A 23,906-nucleotide genomic window follows, 5' to 3' on the forward strand; every position below is an offset into this window, starting at 1 on the left:
ACAAAATCGCGAGCCTGTGTTACATAAACTTCCTCAAATATGTCACCATTCAAGAAAGCAGTAACAATGTTCAATTGATGTACATCCCAACCAAAATGAGCGGCCAATACACATAGAAAATGCACAGTAGTCATACGATAAGTGGGAGCAAAAGTCTCTTCATAATCTATGCATTTTGCTGTGCATAACCCTTTGCAACAAGTCAAGCCTTATAGTGATCAATCTCACCATCCGGCTTGCATTTCAACTTGTAAACCCACTTTGTACCAATGGCCTTTTTACGAAGAGGTAAATCACATAAATTTAATGTGTCATTTTCTATAAGTGCATCATATTCAGATTGCATGGAAACCATCCAATTTTCTGGATTATGTACTTCATCAAAAGACAAAGGTTCCTCAACCTCATGTAAACTAAACACAGCCAAAACATAACAATTTGATGCATAAGATGCCTAGCAAGAACCTAATCGAGTACGACTAGACAAAGATGCATCCAATTTACTATCATGCAAAGTATGCACCAGCCATTTTGACATACCACTAGCTTGCTCATTCTCAGCCTTTTCCTTATCAAGTGCATCATGTACATCTCCATCAGTAATAGGCTGATTTGTAACATTGTCAGAAACCCCCACAGGCTGTACATTTGCCTCATTGGAATTTACATTTGAAATTCCACCACTGAAAAGAGGTAGCAAAGTGTCATAAATGTCATGTGAGCTTACATTACAGTCTCTAGTATGTGACAGCAAGGGCTGAACATAATCTTCCACCAACACAATATCTTGTGAGACCAAGCTACGCTTTTTTTGCGGATGATACAACCCGTAACCTTTTTCTTCATCACTATAACCAACAAAAACACAACCTTATCATCCAATTTTTTGCACTGTGTTTGTGGCACCAAAGCATATGCCAGACATCCAAAAATACGCATGTGCATAATAGAAGGCTTTCTATCATGCCATGCTTTATATGGAGTTATAAATTGCAAAGCTTTTGTAGGACACCTGTTTAGTACATAAGTGGCACACATGATGGCCTCAAGCCAAAATGAATGCGAAAAATCTTGACTTTTAACCATGCATCATGCCATTTTTGTAAGTGACCTATTTTTCCTCTAAGCAGCACCATTTTGCAAAGGCATATAAGGCACTGTACATTGGTGTTTTATCCCACGACTAGCCAAAAATGACTTAAATTCATGAGACATATATTCCCCCCCTCGATCGGAATGGAGGGTACCCATAGTACATTTCGAGACATTTTCAGTCATAACCAAAAATTGTTTGAAGCACATAAATAGTTTGGACTTTTCTTTAAGCGATATACACATGCATGCCTGGAGTAATCATCAATGAAAGTCAGAAAGTATAGGTAATTGCCCAAGGACAGAGTTTGCATGGGCCCACAAACATAACTATGCACAAGCTACAACCTTCATGTAACCCTAACTGAACCATCCTTTGGAAACTTTGAATGTTGCATCTTACCCAAAATACAGCCTTCACAAACATGTTTGACAAGGGCTTCAAGAGGCGGCAAAGAAGCAACCATATCAAACTTCTGCAAACGTAGCAAACTGGCAAAGTTCAGATGTCCAAAACGTGTGTGCCAAAGTTTTGCATCTAAAATAGCCTTAGAATCTACAACTGCATTTTCAAAATTCTACCCACACTTGTCATACAAAGTGAGCTTATACGGTCCATGGCATAAAATGCCAGATGCAACAATTTCATCACCGAAATGGATATCATGTACTATACATCTGTCATCCACAAATTTGACTACGACTCCAAGTCTAGCAAAAAAGATTCTTATTGATCCCAGGTACATAAGGTGCATCAACAAGTGTGAAAAGTGCCATTCACACTTGTCAGCACAATCTTTCCAACTCTCTTAATAGGGTAAGAGGCATTGTTGACACAAGTGATTGAATTCCCATGAGGGACATTATTTTTGGCTACCATAATCCAAAAGAAACGAACAACTTCCTCACATAATTTTGCCTTAATCAAACACATTTGTCTTGACTTTTGATACACATAGAGGCCTACACTTGCAAATGGGTGACCTCCAAAATCTACCCACTCAAACGTTTTCTGGTACCGCTGCCAAATTAGCCGCATCGACTACTTCTGCATTTTGTACTTGTCTTCTCACATACATATGAGGACACCTGCAAATGCCGTGACACGTGTCCAAACATATTGTAGTTGAAGCATCTTGGTCTTTCTTATGCATCACATATCCAAAAACCTTCTTGTACGTTCTATTTATCGATTTGATCATGATTTCCTCTAAGGATTGTATCTGAAGTACTCCCATCAATTCTTAATGCTATTTTAATAGCATGTGCAAATGTTGCTAGTCCTTGATGTTTTACTAGCATACAAAGATCATGTCGCAAAAGATCATGTCACAATCGTGACCATAAAACATGTTACATTTGAGGAGCAATTCATAACAAGATTTGCTTCAAACAGACAACAAATTATAAAACTGGTTCATGTTGTACTTGTTTGCAACCTTGTAACTGAGACAAAGCACTTTTTGCCACATCTTTCTGTGCAAAATCTTTCATTAAATGTTTCCCGATCTTTTTTAAGATAGTCGTCCTGCTATGCATACCATGTAGCCGCCAGTCATTCCAAAAGAGTGCAATATGGTTATCCTGTTGTACATACCAACATCTGTGCCATAGCTTGCACAAGCGACCACTAGACAAGCGACTTGATGGAATGGACAAAGAGAGTAGTGACATAATGGTAATTAATATGTAGAGGGTTGTGTAACACTTGTGGCCATAGCTTGCACAAGTGACCACTAGACAAGTGACTTCATCAAATGGACAAACAGAGTAGTGACATAAATTCCTCAAACACTCACCTTTGTAAGGGTGAAGGAGCTACAATTAATGAACAAGATGTTGGTGTTGCACATATATCTCTACCCACCTTCCCAGTGGCATATCATCAGCTGTTTCCAAAAGTGGAGGTGCCCATAAGAGCCAAGACTACACCATTGGTAAACGAGGTCCCGTAGAGAGGGACAGAAATAAAGACGATGCGCAGTAGGACCATGCTGATAAATACTTAATTCAGAACAAAGCACTGTTTCAATTGGTCTGCTGGTGTGTCTTTACATTAGACAATAAGGCGGTGCACTCTACTACCCTTTCGATTAAAAAGCAAGAGGCCATTTGAGAGCATATTCGAAATTCAAAACTCGAATGATTACTGCATAATTCTGGAATCACGTTTCCAGACTCCTTCGATTGCTTTAAAAAAAAGGGTCCTTCTAAAGGAGCTCTTAACATGCTCTTCTACCCCCGTCCCCGCCACCACACAGGCATTGCAAAATCAAATTTGCTGCATAGTGGGTACAGAGTATGAAGCCATCAAAGTGAAGTGAGTGATTGGGTTCTCTTCGTCGCAAGATGATGCAAACGAGCTCTTTTTGTGAAGCACCTTCAGATTGTCATGATCCCGTGCCTTCACTCATACACAAGCACTGTCTTCTTCTCTTGACCTCCTGTCCAACCCCTACGAACATAGATCTTACCATTGACATGGACAGGAAAAGCCAATGAAAGGATGTGGGACAAAAACCTTTTACCATGTCCAATCTCCACAACCCATATCCATCTTTAATACAAACTGTTCCAGCAGGACATCAGACGACCATACGTAGACCATACCGGAGCTCGCTACTAGTTTTGCGGGCAGCAGTTTGACGGGAATGAGTCCTCGCAGGCATGGAACCTTCCTCCATGGCTTGTGAATCAGGTACACATTGTCATTGTCATCAGATTCAACACTAATATAACCTCCTGCTCCGCGAAGCTCTTCATTAGTCTGTGTGATGAAAATATGGGTGCCTAATACCGATATTAAGAAGCAGGGATTTCAGCTGAAGATCTGGTATCCATCCAGGCTCTCCATGATTTGGAGACAGCTCTGCAAACAGGCCGGACAAGCCAAGGCAACCTTGTGACCAAAGCACTAGCTCGTCAGGAAGGCTCGGAATTAGCTCACCTGTAACACTACTGCCAAACTTCGACGGCACCTGTAACACTACTGTATCAGATTTACAACAAAAAAAAAAAGTGTGTGTGTGTGTGTGTGTGTGTATGTATGTGTGTGTGTGTGAGAGAGAGAGAAAGAAATAGAGAGAGAGAGCTATTGCAAAGTAAAAGTAAAAGTAAAGGTGTTTCTCTCTTCCAATCATGGCCTCATATGTCGTCATGCACTTGCTCATCGACCCATCCACATTTATGTATCCACTCATGGGATGCCACTTGTATTTTGCTTCTCCTTGTAGAAATCGTGGAATAGGTTGCACCTATTAAAGCAAAATCCTGAGGTGAAACTAAGCTTGGCAACCTACCCTGCCTCCTCAACAACCTCTCCCTCAAGTTCCAAACTCATTCCTAACCAATTGCACTATCATTATGTGACCAAATCGTGCTCAACAAACCTGTAGAGATGCTCGTTGCCAGCCTCAGGCACAGCTTGATCATTTGAAAAAAAAAAAAACCTGTAACACTACTGTATCAGTAAATGCAAATGTATGCATTTGTCAAGGGACTAAGGCGTATACATCTGTCAAGACGGGTGGCTTCTCTGAGCGCTCTCTCTCTCTCTCTCTCTCTCTCTCGTTCAACTCTCCTCGTCGGCTAGATCTTTAATGTCTCTTGGAATAGTTTCCCACGACGTTAAAACTCTCTTCTTCTTCTTCTTCTTCTTCTTCTTCTTCTTTTCTCTCTCTCTCTCTCTCTCTCTCTCTCGCCCCTCGACTAGATCTTTAAGGTCTCTTGGGATAGTTTCCTACGACGTTAAAATTCTCTTCTTCTTCTCTCTCCAGGGTCCTCGAGAGGATCCACAGCTGAGATCAAACTTGGCGGATCGTGTGCATTCACTCGGCCATACGAGCCTCAGCACTAGGCCCGGGGGGAAGTCCATGCACAAAGGCCGAGGAGATCACAGTCGCAGACATCAAATCAAAAACATAAACCTGGACACGCCCTAAACCTGAACAACCTAGAGAATGCATGTCACCTTACAATATAAGATCATAAAAACGATTGTGATACATGATGCAAGCACGGGTGAGGTGGTTAGCCTATGTGACTCTAAACCCGAGTTGTGAGGTCCCCGGTTCAAATCTCGACGACGTGCCAGGTTGATTGCGCCTCGTTCTTTGCACGGACGTGTTTAGTACGCCTCGTTGCACAAGAAGCTACACTAACGGATGTTGGGATGAGAACTCCCTGTTCCTTCCCATGTGTATCCTCTCTAGCTTGTCATGGCTATGTGTACCCCATGAGGTGTGCAATCTTTTCCACTTAAACGAACCTAGCAAAAATCACTTGTGTGGGTCATGGATTGCGGCACCAAATTAGCCTCATGACTCTCTCCATTACTAGGTAAAGTATCCATTAATCAAGGGGTTCCCTTGCTCGTATGAAAGGCCCCATCTCTACACACATTTGAAAAAGCATTGTATCAAGCTTTGCATCGATCAAATAATCCTTCTTTTCATAATGTTGACTAAGTTTTATTACTCTCTTGAGTACTTAGGTAAGTGTAGTTAATGATGAAAGGCCCCAATCTTGAGTACTTAGGTAGGTGTAGTTAACAACTGAAGGCCCCTGTTTTTTCTCGATGGAACAAAATTATTGTAGTTTCAATAAGCGCTCAACTCTTCGCTCCATTCTTCAAACACTATACAAATTAGTCACATTGTCCTATGAAGAAGACCTTTGAGGTTTCTTTGTGAGACTATCCAAAGGGAGGGTGCCCAAGATTCCAAAAAGATCTAAGCAAGCACTTGGAATCGTATACACTCCCATGGATGTTCACATTGTTCATGGATGCCAATGCAACTTTTGAAGGTTGAAAAAAGATGGAAAGTCTTTTTGGGGCTAAAGAATTTGAACATTTCTTTAGAAATGTCTTTCTCTAGTTGAATGTCGCTAGAAGCCAGAGATGTATTTAGCCTTGTCAGGAGGCTGAGCTCCATTGCAGTCAATTAACCTATTTGGAGTGTATTGTTGAGGAGGATGACAAGGTTTTTGTGTTGCTCAAGGCCCTTCAAGGCAACTAAAAACTTTGGCCAACTATTCATTGTCCCTAAGGAAAGGAAGCCCATTCCGCAAATGGATGATGTCATCAATAGGTTGTGGAAAGAAGAGAACAATATTCTCAAAAACATGAAGAAGAAAATCAAGGTACATAGTACGGCTATGTCAGGCCTAAGGTAGCACTGAAGGGGCAAGGCCCTAATCTATGCATGTTGGTCAAGGAGGATCCTAAAATAGGGACCAGGGGTCTATATAGGGGCAAGGTTGGGTGATGATTAACATGCGGTAGTCCTTTTGACCTTTCACTAGTATCAAAGCTCATGGCGGACATGGAGGAGGGACGCAAAGGTGAGGTCATGGCCTTGTATAGATTTCTTTCTCTCTCAATCCTCCTTGAGCTTCTATGGTGGACTCAAAACAGCCACCACACGAAGCAACCCTTGCAAATACAATGTGGATAGGAGCCTTGATGCATAGGTTGGAACTTGGGGTGCTTGTGACCTGCACGAAATCAACCAAGGCTAGGCTCAACGAGGAAGAAAGGATGAGAGGGGGCAAACACGTTGTTGCAAAGGCCGTTTAGCGGCTCGTGGTGACAACCATCTCTCTATTTTCTCCTTCTTTGTCATTCAGCTCTGTACATGAAGTATGGCTATCATGGCTTGGCTCTTAAGAATTTTCTTATGCATGGCATGTGCATGTCGCCAAAAGAATCCGTTGGCTATGAGCACAGAAGCTCCATCATGTTTTATTCTTTTAATGTACTTATGTGAAGTAAGGCTTCAAATTTAGGCTTATTGCATAGAATCTTTCCAAAACTTTGAGATATTCTACTAGCATACGAACTTGGGGGGACTTTTCAACATTTTTGAATGGTCTCGGTGTCGGCATGAACCAAGCCAAGAGGGCTTACATGATACATATGACAGCTCTCAATCTATCAGAATCCATGGGTATGAGATAGATTCAAGCAAGGACAACAAAAGCAAACCATAATTCACTCTCAACCTGTGCTTCTGGATTTTGACCCGAATAACACCCGATGGACGACAAGGTTAGAAAACTTCAACTTCTTATTCGTATGTGTTTTTAACCTTTATTTCAAATGCTATCTTGCTTTGCAAAGCAAAGTGATTTGAAGTACATAACAAGAATCAAGGCTTCTACCCCATGCCAAGGTATTGCTCATTAACTTAGGATCAAGGGCAATGGCACACAGGTTTCGAGGGGCCTTGGAAATATTGAGATATAATCTCACATTTTATGTATGGCAACGTCAAACTGTGATGTATCCATGCCAGTATAGATCGTGCAAGGCACGTATGATATCGGCTCAAACTATTGAGGCCGTCATTGTAGCCAAGGGCTTATCAATCTAGTTCTCGCATTTCATGCATGGTGTGCCATTAATTCCACTCAAGCACTATCTAGCTTCCTCTATAACACCAGCTACTCTGCAAGGACATCATTATTTGCCTAATGGTCACTATGGATTCCCCTTGATGTGATGTCCACAGAAACTAGACTCGCACGCTTCTTTAAGACAAGGTAAATCTTGTTTGTTTCCAATTATTTTTATTGATGATTGTCAATAGCAATTGAGATAGTATCTTCTCTTGTCTTTGTTGCATCTCAATGCATCAAACAGGCACTTATATACCATTTGTTATATGCACAATGTGCATGCACTAGAGATGATGATTTTTGTATGTGGGCATTGCCTCAATATATCAAGCAACTAGTTCATGTGATAAAAAAATTTAAGAGAGCCTCAAGGCAGGCAACCTCTTGTTTCAAAAGCCAAAGAATACCTAGTATGAATTTCTTTCTTATTTTGGGAATCTTTCTCTTATTTCAATGGAAAGATATGATTGCTTCAAAGATCTAGTTGTGAATAAGATTCCAACTTGGGAGGATCTCTTGCTTCATCTATAGCACTGATTGTGTCTATAGGAGTGGTATTTTCAAAGGTATGACCCAGCTAATGACAGATTACTCCATAAGTGTTGACGGTCATTGATTAGCCTCTTTACACTTGTACTTTCAAGGAAAGAAGTTCTCAACTACCAAGGGGTAGTAGCTAAGTTCACTTTATCAAGCTGCTTACAATCACTATTGGTAGCATGGTAGCCTATGTTGGTCTCATTTACCTAATAGTTAAAGTAGTTTCTTTGCAGAATCTATCCAAGGGGTTCAGAATGCCAAGGGAACACCCAGGGTTCTCAATTAAACATTTGTTTATCTTCGCTAATCTCTACTTTTAGTGTTTACCAGGTCAAAGGAATATTGGGCCTTTTGAGGTTGGGATTTTGGTAATGTACCTTTGAGGCTTGAAATTTTCTCTTCACCTCCAAGTAAGTATGTCATACTTTTTGTTGGTATGCATGCACTGCCCACCTCTTCAATTTTGCCACCAAAATATATGGTGCACAGTTTGTAAGGCCCCCATATGAGGAGAAGCCAATGGTGCACATATATTTGGTGGATTCTAGCTTTGCACACTAATGAGATCTCTATTTGTGATCGTGGATGGCACGGAGAAAATTCAGAGCCAACTTTGGTTTCGTTGGAATATCTTGGCTAGGCGACGGACGATAGACAATCAAAAAACAACCAACCGGTGACCAGTTGTCCGTGGTCTTTGGCCGATGGCCGGATTTACTTGGCCGATGGCCGAGTTCTAGGCAGATTTGTGTTGGGGTATAAAGCCCAATGTGGTCGCCCAGGTAAGTGGGCGGGCCGCCAGGTATGTACACATATTCTTTTGTTAAAACCTAATAAGAACTCACTATGCTCTACACATTACAGTAGAGCGAGTTTACCATATCGTCGTGCTCTTCTTCTCGCACTCTCTCTCTCGCGTCGCACTTCCGCTCGTACTCCTTCAACTGGTATCAGAGCTCAGATCGAGGCTCGGGGCAGCACTGCAGGAGGCTAGAGTCACCAACTCAGATTGGAGTAAAATTCGACAGGCGAAGACACGGCCCCAAATCCTGTGGGATAGCCCGAAGGGCTTGGTGTTGTCAGAATTTCATTCTGAGGTCATCTCGGCCACCGTTCGGCTTCGACAAAGGTCTGCGCAGGCCATTTTCGACTACGTGGTCTCAGCGGGTGCAGATCCGACTCTGCAAATTTGGGATTTTCGGCCTACGACTGCAGGTGCTGAGGATATCAACACTCCCAGAGTGTTGATTTGTGGCTGTCTACACATCGAAGGACGGCTCACAGTTCTTGGAGGCGTGTCACATATGACACGGCCGCATCTACACACAGACTGTAGGCGACATCCACTAGTTCATCAGGTAGCTTGTGTTTGCTGCTTGATATTCCAGATTTCATCGTGACATTGTAGGTACTTCCACATGGGATGTATTGTCAGAGATGATGTATGTTTGTTGAGGGTTTGCTGGCTGTGAGTCACGCAGCAAACAACCGCCGCAGCGGTTACAGCATATAGTGGGAAATTTGTGGATGTATGACTTTGTGGGAAGTCTATGTACTGTCAGATTTACTGCAGCCTTTGTTGAGGGTCGAGTGAGGTTTTATTGAGCTGGGGGATTCTCGAATGTTGAGATCCTTTCGGTGATACAGGTCTTGGAGCGATCCCTCGAGCACCCTTAGATAGGCAGCTAGGATGTATTGACTGTGAGTTAGACAGTTGGGATTGCATCTTTGCTTTACTGCCGTTGAGGCATTGTCACAGTCTATGCTTACAGGACAGTGACAGGACAGTGAGAGACACTACAGGTGCAAGACAGGTTTACACGCAGCTTACAGTGTCAGAGAGACAGTGTTTTTTGAGCTGTTTTTTCGTCTGTTTTTTGAGTACACCAGAGCCATTTTACAAAGGAGACTCTGCCGAAATTTATGTAGAATCTGAAGCTTTCTTGGTTCATTTGACAGGTTGATATTGGTTCAGAGGTCAGTTTACAGGGGAAACTCTGCCGAATTTTCCCCAGGAAAGCAAACCACTGTGAAGCGTAGCTATGGCTGGATCACAGGACACTGCTCTTTACAATATCAAGAAGCTGGATGGAACCAATTTCCCATTGTGGAAGAAGCAGATTTGGCACCTGTTGGTACAAAAGAAGCAGATAAAACCTATAAAGCTCAAGGGGATAAAACCAGAAGATATGGACGAAGATGAATGGAGCGAAATGGATGAATTGGCACTTTCTACCATTATGCTGACTTTGGCAGAAAGTGTTTACTTCAATGTAGCAGACGAGATGTCGGCTTATCAAGCATGGTTAAAGCTGAGTGATCTTTATGAGAAGCAGAGTGCAGCTTCACAGGTATACTGGCTTAAGAAGCTTGTTGACTTGAAGATGAAAGAAGGGACACCTATGTCCAATCATCTGAATGAATTCAACACCATCTACAATCAGTTGTCAGCTCAAGGTGTCAAGTTTGATGGACCTGTTAGAGCTATGTTCCTGTTGATCACATTGCCGAAAAGTTGGGACACTTTTCGCACAGCTTTGAGTAATTCTGCACCTCCAGATGGTTTGAACATAGCAGGTGTAGAAGGAAGTCTGCTTACTGAAGAAACCAATAGAAAGACAATGGACAAAGGCAAAGGAACAGCCTTAGTTGTCAGGGGAAGGACCAAAGAAAAGTACAAAGGTGGAAAGAGGAATCAGTCTCGTAGCAAGTCCCGCAGTGCTAAAGGCAAGAGTGACATAGAATGCTACCATTGTGGCAAGAAGGGTCACATGAAAAGAGACTGCAGAGAATGGAAAGCAAAAAAAGGCAAAGAGAAAGCTGAAGACCATGGTGAGAAGAACAAGTCCTCAGTGAAGATTCAAGAAATAAATGTGACAAACACTGTTGCAAAGGATGACAGTCTAGTGTCAGGAGACATCTACTTCTTGAAGAATACAATGGACTCAGCTCTTCTTACAACATCTGATGGAAATGCACTGAGTGACTGGATTATAGACTCAGGAGCATCACTTCATGTGTCTCCAAACAAGGAGTGGTTTACTTCTTATGTGACCACTAAAGATTATGTTCCGCTAGGCAATGGGCAGACATGTGAGATCTTAGGTGTTGGAGATGTTCAATTGAAGTTTCAGAATGGCTCTTCTTTCACGCTAAAGAATGTGAGACATGTTCCCGCAATTACAAAGAGCTTGATCAGCACAGGTTTACTTGATGATGCTGGCTACGTCACCACTTTTGGACAGAACATGTGGAAGATATCCAAGGGTTCTATGACAGTAGCACATGGAGTAAAGTCTGGAGGACTTTACATGATTTATGTATCAAATGTCTCTAAAAATGTAATCAATGTAACCGAGCAGCCGAACGTTTCTTTGTGGCATAGCCGGTTAGGACATATGTCCAAGAAGGGAATGGAAATCTTGTCTCGTTCTGGTTATTTGCCTGGCTTTTCATTTAATGATTTTGAATTCTATGAACATTGTCTGTATGGTAAGCAAACACAGCAGCCACATAAGCATAGAAGCAGTAGAAGAGATACACAGTTGGCACTTGTTCATAGTGATTTGTGTGGACCTATGCCTAACCTATCTCTAGGGGGAGCTTCTTACTTTATGACATTTATAGATGATTACTCGAGGAAAGTATGGGTTTACTTTCTCAAGCACAAGGATGAAGCGTTTAGTGTTTTCAAAACGTTTGTGACACTTGTGGAGAATCAGAGTGGCAAGAAGCTTAAATGCTTACGCACTGACAATGGTGGAGAGTATGTTTCAAAGGCCTTTCAGGACTTTTGTGAGTCAAAAGGTATAAAACGTGAACTTACTGCTCCTTACAATCCTCCTCGAAATGGTGTTGCTGAGAGGATGAATACGACCATACAAGAGAGCTGTCATCTCTGACTGCATGGCCAATTGCCAATTCCCGGAGTCCTTCATTTGCACTGCTTCCTTGTAACATGAAGGCTCATTGCAATCAGTCAACATGACATAGTTCACAGATGGAACAAACCTATCAGGAGGTCGCGTGACACGCCTAAATCTACGCACAATAGGTGGCTCAGGCTCAACCACAACCTGTGGTTCCAATCTATCCTGTCCTTGCTCCTCTTGAGCCCTGACATTTTGTCTTGCACGTGCAGGTCCATCTTCTTGGAAGACAACTCTTCTAATCTCCTCAACCCTCTCTGGTTTAGAATGATATTTGGATTCATTAAAGTGAACATCATTGCTGCGGACAACCTTTCTGGATTCGGGATCCCAAAGTCTGTACCCCATCTCACCAGAATTACCATAGCCTAGGAAGATGCACTTTCTACTCTTTGGCTCAAGTTTGTTCCTAAATTCCTTTGGAACGTGAGTATATGCCTCATAGCCAAAGACTCTGAGATGCTTGTATGAGGGCATTTTGCCTGACCATACCATCTCTGGCACTGAATCCTTCTGCAAAACCTTGCTAGGAGATCTATTTACAAGATGAACAGCTGTTGATACAGCTTCAGCCCAAAACAAGAAAATGACAAGATACTAGTCAAAATTAGCACAAGGAGAGAGCAAAGAGAGTGTATTAGCTACCTACTACAAAAACAAAAGTCTAATAGCTATCTATTATGAAGACCAAGTTGACCTCATGATGAATCCTATCTCACCATCGTACTTTAAATGCCTCTCAAATTTATCTTCTCTTATTTCTATAAGTTAAGAATTTCAGAGACAATAAAGACGGTGTAGAAAGTTTTATTTTGGTACATGAAATTGTGGATAAAAGACCTTTGGTAGTACAAAAGCAAATCTCACCCCTTTTTATTGCAAGGAGTTACAATCCAAACCTAAGAATACATAGCTATTTGGAAAATAGCGCAGCTCTCTTCGTGGAAAATTTTAACATTCTGAAGAGCTTCAGCACCGCAAGGCTTGACCATGGTGAGAAACATAGGATGGTTTTCGAGATGGAGCAATAGTCCAAGGCTCTTCAAATAGCCCCACCAATTACATCAAAGATAATATGTAGAGGTTGATTGCCGCTTCGAATTCCTCAAACAAGCACATTGGTAAACCACCCATTAAAAATCTCACCAGAGCTACGAGCACTACTACAGTGCTACCCCAATAAGCAGATTGATGTCTGTTATGCCATGATATTGGCTTTCAGGTTTACTGAAAGGGGAACTCATGACTTTGTTAGGAAGGGTTTTAAATGGAACTCATGACTTTGTTAGGAAGGGTTTTAAATGGAATTGAAACAAAACATACATTCATGAAAATGCTACCTGGTAAGTTTTTTATTCTAATGTCAAATTTATTTTATGAATACACAAACAAAAGTTCATCAAATGATTTTGATGAGAATTATAATTGAAAACAGGCATGGTGCAAGGGTCTTCCGATTTCTAAGCGAATAGTGATCACATCATTGAAAATTCTTCACTTTGATTGAATTCTTATGACCCTTCATACAACTAAATACCTAGATGAATCTAGGAAGAGCCCAAATTCACCTATGAAGGAAAATGCAGCTAGAGATCGAATGTAGCCACCCATACGACAATAAAACCATCAATTTCATCATGCATGGTATTGACTAAATGCTACAGAATCCCCACTACCATCATCAGTGCCCCTACAAGTTAGCAACAAAAAAGTATATACACTTCGGAAGTCTATTGACAAAAGGGCTAAAACCTTTACAATTGAGAAGATAATAAAGTGCAACGAATCCCCAATTACTTTTCGATTCCACTTTCTTGCGTGTTCTGGTCAGCAAAACTAAATTTGGTAACAATGTTCCCTTAAACCATCACAATCAGTGGCAGTCCAAAGAAACATATCAGTGAAGGCATGCTCTAGACTCTCGCTCAGAAATAATCATACCAAACCACCAGCATTCTGAAGAATGCAACTCTTGAATCACATGCTCCAAAATAGCGACATGATATCATCCCTTTTATCCAAGTATGCATAAAGGTCAGTCACCTACAAACTGTCTGGTAGCAATAATGGTACACTCTAGACCCAAGAAATTTTTACACATGCATCATGCAAAAGCCTAAGTTCCCTGAAGTCAATCCCTAAAAAGGCTTACACTCAGGATAAAGGAAAGCAGGTGAGACTGCCATCTCTATGCTGGCTTCAGCTTTTGACGTCTGTCCTAAAGACCCTTAAAAGTTATACCAGCTATCCTAATGTCAGCCTAAGTAAGATGAAGGGGAAGAAGTTCGTTCCAAAGAATGGCAAGCTCACACCAGCAAAACATCCATAGGGCTTCAGGTGACAATTGACTGTCGTGGGTGGTGTAAAAGAGGAAAGAACGTCGACCACAAGCTTACTTCTTCAGCTGCTCCTGTAACAACCATGAGCAAACAAGGGCAGCTATTATCATTAATCATGGCTTGCAGCATCATCTCTGTGTTTCTGTTCCAGGGTTTCGTTTTGCGTGCAAAAAGTAAGTGTGTGTGTGTGTGTGTGTGTGTGTGTGTGGACCCACCCACAAAATTGCAACAGTAAAACAGCTAGACATATCCACCTATCAAACCTATGACACTCATATTCTTGTCGAAGAAAAGCATAGTTCTTTTGTACAAAACCTTTTGAGTTTAGAATGCTTCAAGTCAAATGATACACATGTATGTATGACATTATGTTTGCGTGTGTTTTTGAGTGTGTATGCCATTACTGCATGGGTGTTACACAAATGTTGTGTAAATGTGTGTATATATATATAATTGTGTGTGTGTGTGTGTGTGTGTGTGTGTGTGTGTGTGAGAGAGAGAGAGAGAGAGAGAGAGAGAGAAGAAGGAGAAGAAGATTGTTTTAACGTCGTAGGAAACTATCCCAAGAGACCTTAAAGATCTATCCGACGAGCGAGAGAGAGAGAGAGAGAGAGAGAGAGAGAGTCTCCAATTCAAACTTTCTTCTTTTCAGACGATCTTTGCATCGGTATTTATGACTGTCTATCTCTACAGGAGACTGACCCATCATTGTATGCCCTTTTCTCAGATGTGTTTTGACTATGCCTTTGTTCACTATGAACTTGGCCATTTCTTATATGAAACACTCTATGGACTTTCCTCATTTTGAGGTTTCCCACTACTAATTCAAAAGCGATTTACTAGAAAAAAACATGAATGTGTGTGTGTGTGTGTGTGTGTGTTTGGGGGGGGGGGGGGGGGGGGGGGGGGGGGGGGGGGGGGGGGGGGGCAGCAAATCATAAAGCTTACTAGTAAAGAAAGGTTTTCAGCTGAAAGCTTTTGGCAAAGCTCACTTAGCCTTTCTACTTCCATCTTTAAAGAATCATTTTCCGCAGTAAGGGCCTGCACCTTCTCAGCTAGCTCGTCACACTCAGCCTGCACAATGGCCACATGTTAGCCACTTTGATTGCTGGATGGTCACCTTATCAGAAGTCTCGCAAGAGTTGAATTTCTTTACAGATCTTGTGTTAAACCAAAAAAATAATAATAATAATAATAAATTCTATGCCAGAAAGTAGAAGCAGTGCACCTGCTTGCGCATCCTAGATCGCCTTGCAGACTCTCTATTTGCTTCTTTCCTTCTCTGTCGTTTCAGCTCCTTCTCATCCTGTAAGGGAAATTTATCTTACTAAAGGCTTACAAAAACTCCACAAACAAGGAGAAATTTCTTCCTTGTTCTGACCTGAATCCAATAGTCAGTGGAGCCTCCATCACTGCTGGGATTATGAAAGCTCATGCTCCCTGTGGCATGTACGTAAGTACCTGGCACAGCATGTGGTCGAGCAACATCCTGAGCAACAACCATTCCCTGTCCATTCCAATAGTCCACCCCATAGTTTGCAGTTGGCTTCGGCATCCCCATGCTTGCAGGCAATGAAGTAGCTGTGGGTGCAGCAACTGGCGTACTACTGTTATTCGCATCAGTATGCCCAGTCGGGATGACTAGTTTGGATGCGTCATCCCCGTTTGACAGAGAAGCTTCATGTCCAAACATGTAAAGACTTTAGTTCATAAGCATCAGACATAACGCAAAGACCCTGTTCCTGGTGTTCTCCTACAAGGCATGCAATACAACCTATAACAGCAACCCCCCAGCCCTCCTTTTCAAAGGCACTCTTTTTCATGCAAAAATTATCAGGAATTACTTACTGCCATCGAAAGCCTGATCAAAGCTTCGTTTTTGCGAAACCTGCGAAGTCAATTCCCTTAATATATAGTATGCAAATATAGCTTCACGGTTGGATATGTACTGCAGAAATGTTTAACCTCTCCATGCTTTTCGTATTGATTCTGGGCTTCTCCTTGGCCTTCCATTTCCCTGCAGCGTTAAATGAGTACAGCATGAGTCACAGACAGATGAAACAAAAGTTCGCTATCAAAATGGACAGATACTACCTTAGTGGAGCTTGACCAACAACCGGTCGGTTACTCAGATTCTCATCCACTGCAGCATCCCCCACAGCGATTCCTCTTGTTTTTGGTTTCACCACCTCAATTTTGGGCCTCACCTCATATACTGACGGATTTGTTTGCTGTAAATACACACAGAAGGCTGTCTTCATATCTCTCTCTCTCTCTCTCTCTCTCTCTCTCTCTCTCTCTCTCTCTCTCTCTCTGTAGGCCAGGATGGTTGGAGACGTATGGAGAGGCCCTTGGTATCTATGATCTCCCGATTGATTAGAGCCAAGGCCTCCGTACCTCACGCGATCATTCGAGCAGAGCTAGCTGCCCCCCCCATGGAGATTGAGGCGCTTACCAGATCAGTGTCCTTTGTGCACAGCCTATGGGATACTACTAGAGACAGATATGCTAGACTGGCCCTTGAGTCTTCCAGACAGTTAGCTCTACAGGGGGACACTTCATGCTGGTATGCACAGATGACTTCATGGTTTCAGACGCATGGCTTCACCATGGACAGGTTGCCCCCTTTCCAGTATTCTCTTCAGGCACCCTCGCTGTCTCTTACACGGGTGGAGATCACTAGACTCATTCGTCAGACCTGATCCAGCTCGACACCAGGAGGACATGGATAGAGCCGCCTCAGGAGTTGAGCACGAAGATGGCTTTCTATAGAGAGCATCTTCTCCACCTCACAGGAGATGGGTTTGTGATTCGACCCAGCTACATGAACACACATATGTCTAATGGTTTGCGTTGTGCCATTGGTCAGATACGCACATCCTCACATCAGCTCGAGATTGAGACTGGTAGATTCAGAGGGATACCAGCAGACAGCAGGATATGCCGATTATGCCAGAGAGAGCCAGAGACAGAGTTGCACTACATATGTCATTGCACAGTGTTCTATGAGATACGGGGGCGTTTCCACTGCTTATTCAGAGAGGGTTTTTGGTCCTCTATCTAGGGTCATGAGTTATGAGGATCAGAGATGTCTTGGACTATATCTACTTGAGTTACACAGGTATAGAGACACTTTACTGGGGAGAGCTAGAGAGAGGCAGTCCCAGAGACACATTACAGATTTCTTTTCACTAGATATGGGACAGCCAGAGGAGCAGCCACCACTGCAGAGCTCGTCCCACACTCATTTGACCACTACTGGCACTCTCATCGACCGAGCATTGGAGCTACAGAGATACAGACGACCGCGACTGAGGAGAGGAGCTACACAGCATCGACAGAGACTACAACAGAAGATTCGAGCCATACTCTCTCGACATCCAGAGTGCAGATGAGGATGGATCCTCACCATTTCTCCATCTTTGTTTCACACACTGTTACATCCAGTTTACCGGTACCTATTGTATCAGCTGCTACACCCACGTAGTTTTAGATTGTAGTAGTAGTAGTAGTATTTTGTTCCACTTCTAGTTCTTTTCTATTTCTTTTGTACCCAGACATGGTATTAGATTCACTATTTTGTAACTGATTGGTCTCATAGGTCATTTTTGGCCTTTTGAGACGTTAATATAACATTTCATTTCATTTCATTTCTCTCTCTCTCTCTCTTCTCTCTCTCTCTCTCTCTCTCTTCTCTCTCTCTCTTCTCTCTCTTCTCTCTCTCTCTCTCTCTCTCTCTCTCTCTCTCTCTCTCTCTCTCTCTCTCTCTCTCTCTCTCTCTCTCTCTCTCTCGCGGCTTGCAAATCTGCAACTAAGGAGAACTTGTAGCTTGCAAATCTGCAACTAAGGAGAAGGGAGACGACCAACCTTCGGTGCTGAAGGAGCTCAGGACATGAAGGATCAGATGAAAGCTCTACGGGAAGGAGATGAACAGAAATCGAAAACGGCATCTTCATGGGCGGAACGTCTTTTTAAGACACAAGAAAAGGTTGATGAAGCAGAGAAATGGATTAAGGATGCGAAGAAAGGGAAGGCCCAGATGCCCGAGACCACGCCTACCTCCACCATTATTAATATGACCATTGAGGAAGAGCAGAAAAGGAAGAATCGGGCTCTGCATGTGCGGGTCACAGGAGTCAAAGACAAAGAGAATGTAGATGAAGTGAAGGAACTGCTACAACGCATGGGCATCACAGAGCCTACTCACACAAGTGCATGGAGAGTGGGCAAGAAAGGAATCGATGAGAAGGGAAACGTAAAGGATAGGGCACTTATTCTCCGCTTCCCGAATATAGAAATAAGGAAAGAATTTCTAAAGAAGAGGCCAACTCTTAAGAAAACCGGTATTTTCCTGGGAGATGACCTTAAGGCTTACATTGGCACAAGTGGCACACATGCAAGAGTTGATGCCAAAGATCAGGGCAGCAAGGGAAAAGGGGAAAATCGCCTTTTATAGAGGAGGGAAAGTAGTGGTTCTGGAAAAGCGCTCATCATAACGGTGCGAGACCTATGGGGCGACGCTCCGGATAGCGGCGTGGAATTGTAATGGATCATATAGGCTAGATGTAGGTGCCTTTGAAGACAGGTTTAGGGACAGAGACATAGTTTTCTACTCAGAGACACACTAGATACCGGGACAGCTTATGCCACATGTGAAGGGTTATTTATGGGAAACAGCTGGTCGACCAGACAAGAGATCTCTACGGGGTAGCCGGGGTTCAGGAGGAGTAGCAGTCTTATTTAAAGAGGAGCTGAAACCACTACTACAGATAATCAGGAAAGATGAGCAAGCAAGGTATATGTGGGTGAGAATGAGAGCCGAGACAGGTAGATTTCTATATATCGATAGTTCTCTTAGGAGACTTTAATGCCAGAACGGCCAACTCTCAAGCAGTATTTTATGATACTTCTGAGGAAATGCTCAGAGAAGTGGATTTATCACAGAGGGGGCTTACTAGAAACTCACAGGATAAAGAACACATTGAAAATGGGAGACATCTCATGGAGATGGCAACTATACATGGTTTGGCCATACTTAATGGTCTAGAGAATTTCCCTTTATCTGGGGGATTCACATGCTTCCCGCACAGGCATTGGGCCAGTACAGTGGATTATGTCATGACTTCACCACGCTTTATTTCTAGTATCGAGGACTTTAAGGTGAGACCCAGACCGGTTGGGATTGCAGTGGATCATGCTCTCTTGACCTTATCAATCTCCTTCCAATACAATGCCTCTCAAGTACAAAGGAAGAAGACACACACAAGATATACTTTCACGGTAGAGACTGATTCAATCTATGTGGAAAAGATCTATAATAGGCTGTGGGCAGCCGAGCCAGTATATACTGTACAGGAGATTACTTCTCAGTTAACAGAGATACTACATGGAGCAGCACAAGAGGCATACCCACATACTCAACCTGATCAGAAGAGAGGATCTGGGAACGTGCCTCAAAACAGTTGGTATGACGAGGAATGCAGAGAGACAAGAACCCAGGTCCAGAAAGAGCTTACACTTGGGATCATCACATATAAGCAGTCTCGGATTGCTCTTCGGCGTATAGTACGTCGCAAGAAAAGGGCATTTTTAGCCAAACTGGAGAAGGATTTATATCAGCTCTTCTTGAGTCAGGACTCACATGAGGCCTGGCGTTTATTTCACGAGCACTCACCGCCTCCGACGATTACTTCTCCTGGGATTTGGGGTCAATATGTAACATCATTATATATGGTATCTGGACAGCCTCCATTACCAGATCCGCTAGAGCCATGCCCTGCTACTAGTACTTTTCTTTATTACGGAAATGGTGAAAAAAGCCATTGATAAGATGAAGACAAGAAGAGCATATGATCATGATGGTTTAGTAGCAAAACATCTGATCCATGCCAGGGATCTACTTTCAAAAGTCCTTGCTCGTCTGTTTAATCGGGTCATGTGTGAAGGATTACCTGAATCTTGGAAATTATCTACTATCGTACCTATTTTCAAGTCAAGGGATCCTATGATACCCGGGAACTACCGTACCATTATGGTAGGTCACACATTGACCCGACTGTACGCATCCATTCTTGAACAAAAATTGAGTAGATGGGTAGAGAATGAGGGCATAAGGGCAACATGACAAGCTGGATTCAGGAGGGGTTATTCCACTTTAGATCATATTCTTATGCTCAAAGCCATTATTGAGGAAGGAAGAGCAAGCGGGAGAAGGATGTATTGTTGCTTTGTGGATTTTCGGAAAGCTTTTGATACAGTACCGAGGGCCAGATTGATGCGCAAGATGCAAGAGTTAGGGGTCCCCAAAGAGATTATTTGGGGGATCATGGCCTTATACGGGTCAGTAACTGGTTATGTACGTACTCCAGAAGGGGATTCCGACATTGTTCATTCCACCGTTGGAGTAAAGCAAGGATGCCCACTGTCCCCTACTTTATTTGGTATGTACATAGATGAGGTATCAGATTACATTGATAGAGAGGGTGACAGAGGTGCTCAACTTGCAAGGTCATGGATCCCTTTGTTGTTGTATGCAGATAATATTGTATTGATAGCAGAATCACCAGATGGAATGCAGAGGCAGCTAGATGCATTACATAAATTCGCGGAGGACAGTGGATTGTCGGTAAACTTGGGTAAAACCAAAGTTATGGTGTTTAACACCACACCGCAGTGGGTTAGGAGATCGGCACCTACATTTGCATATGGCCAGGATACAGTAGAGTACACAGATGCATACACATACCTTGGTGTGGTATTTGCAGGATCGAAGTTTACTCTTAAGAAAGCAGCGGATGCTAGATTGTCAAGAGCCTCTGCGGCCTTGGGAGGGTTGGAGAGGATGTGTTCACAAGTGCAGTTTCAGGAACCACGAACAAAACTTTGGCTCTTTGATACTGTGGTGGCTTCGGCTATGCTTTATGGGGTCCAGATTTGGGACCATCTGTGGATCAAGATAATTGGAAGTCAATGGAGAGACCTTTGGTCTCTATGATTTCCCGAATGATTAGAGCCAAGGCCTCCGTACCACACGCGATTACCCGAGCTGAACTAGCTGTCCCTCCGATAGAAATTGAAGCTCTTACCAGATCAGCGTCCTTTATACATGGTTTGTGGGATACAAATAATTGCCGATATACTAGACTGGCCCTCGAATCCTCTCGACAATTAGCAATGAAAGGGGATACATCATGCTGGTATGTGCAACTGTCCTCGTGGTTTCAAAGACACGGGTTCAGTATGGAAAGATTACCCCCCTTCCAATACTCTCTTGAGGCTCCATCATTGGCAATTACACGAACGGAGATTAATAAAATCATCCGTCAGGATCTTATACAGTTGGATACTAAGAGGAAATGGGTAGACCCTACACAAGAATTGGGCACGAAGATGGCCGACTACAAAGAAAACTTCCTACAGCTATCTGAAGATGGATTTGTGATTCGCCCGAGCTACATGGATACCCACCTGTCTCATGGTTTGAGATGTGCTATTGGTCAGATTCGTACATCCTCACACCAGCTGGAAATTGAATTTGGCAGATTTAGGGGAATCCCACCTGAGAGCAGAATTTGCAAGTTATGCGGATGGAGCCGGAGACAGAATTACACTACATATGCCATTGCACCATATACTATGAGATATGTGGACATTTCCATTGCCTATTTAAAGAAGGCTTTGGACCTCTAGATAGAGTCATGCAATACCAAGATCAAGATGCTTAGGCTTGTACCTACTCGAACTACATCGGCACAGGGATAATCTAATGAGAAGACAAAGAGCACTACAGCCTCAGAGGCAGATCACAGATTTCTTCGGATCAAGAGAAGCAAGAGTGGAAGGAGAAGCAAGAGGCCAGCAGCCAGCACAAAGGAGTACCCACATTCATACCAAAGGCACCCTCATTGACAGGGAGATTGAGCTTAGAAAATCGAGACGACCACGACCGAGATGCAAAAGCACACTTCACCAGAGGAGACTACAACAAAGGATTAGAAGCATTCTAGCCAGACACCCAGAATGCTCCTTAGAAGTTTACTTAATCCTTTGTATTTAGTTTTTTCACATTTATTTTCACACTTTCACACTTAGTACTTTAGTACTAAGGTACCCAGACACTATAACACATTCACCACTTTTGTATCAGTTTGGTCTCATAGGTCATTCTGGCCTTTTGAAGACGTTAATATAACATTTCATTTCTCTCTCTCTCTCTCTCTCTCTCTCTCTCTCTCTCTCTCTCTCTCTCTCTCTCTCTCTCTCTCTCTCTCTCTCTCTCTCTCTCTCACTCTCTCACACACACACACACACACATCATGGTGACACTTATCCCCACTTTGTACCTTTGTGGCGTTATACCATTGCTCAGCTTACCAGCCACCCATAGGAGTCGGTAGCACTCCTATCTCAGTTTCTAGTTTGTAGTTTTCTTTGCTTGTACCCAGACTTGGTACTAGACTCACCATTGTAATCATTTTGGTCTCATAGGTCATTTTGGCCTTTTGTAGACGTTAATATATCATGGAAAACCGAGATGCAAAAGTCAATTGGTGAGAAGGATGCAACGATTGAAGAACTACGTAAGGAAATCGCATTTTGTAAAAGCAAACCTACAAATGAGGGAGAAAATCAGCCATGCATGGTGGAGGAGCTGAAAAGCATTAAAGAGCAGGTTAAAACCCTCAAGGAAGAAGAGCATCAAAAGACAAAGGAAGCTTCATCATGGGCTGATATTCTCACTAGAACACAAAAGAAGGCTGAGGAAGCAGAAAAGTGGATTGAAGTGGCAAAGAAAGGAAAAGGGGGAGTACATAGTCTCACACCCCCATCCACCATCATCAACATGACATTAGAAGAAGAACAAAAAAGAAAGACAAGAGCTCTACATGTACGTGTAACCGGGCTCAGAGACGGAGACAAGGTGGAGGAGGAAACAAAGGAGCTCTTGCTCATGATGGGCATCACAAGCCCTTTGCATACGCGAGCTTGGAGAGTGGGCAAAAGAAGTGAAGGAGGGGGAGAATCTTCAAGGGAAAGAGTACTCATTTTACGCTTCCCAACTATGGAGGAAAAGAAAGAATTTTTGAAGAAGAGACCCACTCTCAAGAAGACAGGTATCTTCCTTGGAGATGACCTCACGCTAGCACAACTCGCACACATGAAGGAGGTCATGCCAGAGATAAAAGCGGCAAGAGAGAAGGGAAAGATTGCTTTCTATAGAGATGGGAGAGTAGTGATTTTAGAGCGCCGCTCCGCATGACGGTGCGAGACCTATGGGACCACTCTTCATATGGCAGCATGGAACTGCAATGGATCATTCCGGTTGGATGTGGGGGCGTTTCAGGACAGCTATTTTGGGAGAGACATTGTTTTTTACTCAGAGACACACCAGGCTCCGGGACAGCTTATGCCACATGTATCTGGATATAGGTGGGAGACGACATGCAGAGCAGAAACTAGATCTGAGCTCAGAGGGCGGGGATCTGGAGGAGTAGCTGTCTTATTCAGGGAGGAGCTCCAACCGCTCATACACATTGTTCGCAGAGATGAGCAGGCCAGGTATATGTGGGTGAGGCTGAGGGTAGAGACTGGCCGTTTTCTTTACATT

The 23,906-nt window shown here is 43.0% G+C and overlaps 1 protein-coding gene and 1 pseudogene across 2 annotated transcripts in view; both read right to left on the reverse strand.

The window, feature by feature from the left end:
• Positions 1-2,850: 2,850 nt before the first annotated feature.
• On the reverse strand, positions 2,851-5,439 carry LOC147446454 (uncharacterized; annotated as a pseudogene).
• An 8,307-nt stretch (positions 5,440-13,746) lies between these two features.
• LOC147446455 (uncharacterized) overlaps positions 13,747-23,906 on the reverse strand; it is a 75,459-nt gene continuing 65,299 nt past the window's right edge. The window contains exons 4-10 of one of the 2 annotated variants that reach the window (XM_086526237.1): positions 16,394-16,530; positions 16,265-16,316; positions 16,148-16,187; positions 15,681-15,976; positions 15,528-15,605; positions 15,248-15,373; positions 13,747-14,370 (exon numbers count right to left, since the gene is read on the reverse strand). In XM_086526237.1, coding sequence (XP_086382363.1) covers positions 14,353-14,370; positions 15,248-15,373; positions 15,528-15,605; positions 15,681-15,976; positions 16,148-16,187; positions 16,265-16,316; positions 16,394-16,530 — 747 coding nt within the window. In that variant the 3' untranslated portion in view covers positions 13,747-14,352. Of the gene's footprint in view, positions 14,371-15,247; positions 15,374-15,527; positions 15,606-15,680; positions 15,977-16,147; positions 16,188-16,264; positions 16,317-16,393; positions 16,576-23,906 lie in introns of those variants that run through there. The other variant, XM_086526236.1, reaches the window with a different exon arrangement.

Source organism: Adiantum capillus-veneris, chromosome 12, assembly GCF_014529385.1.
Source record: "Adiantum capillus-veneris isolate H3 chromosome 12, ASM1452938v2, whole genome shotgun sequence".
NCBI classification, from domain to species: domain Eukaryota; kingdom Viridiplantae; phylum Streptophyta; class Polypodiopsida; order Polypodiales; family Pteridaceae; genus Adiantum; species Adiantum capillus-veneris.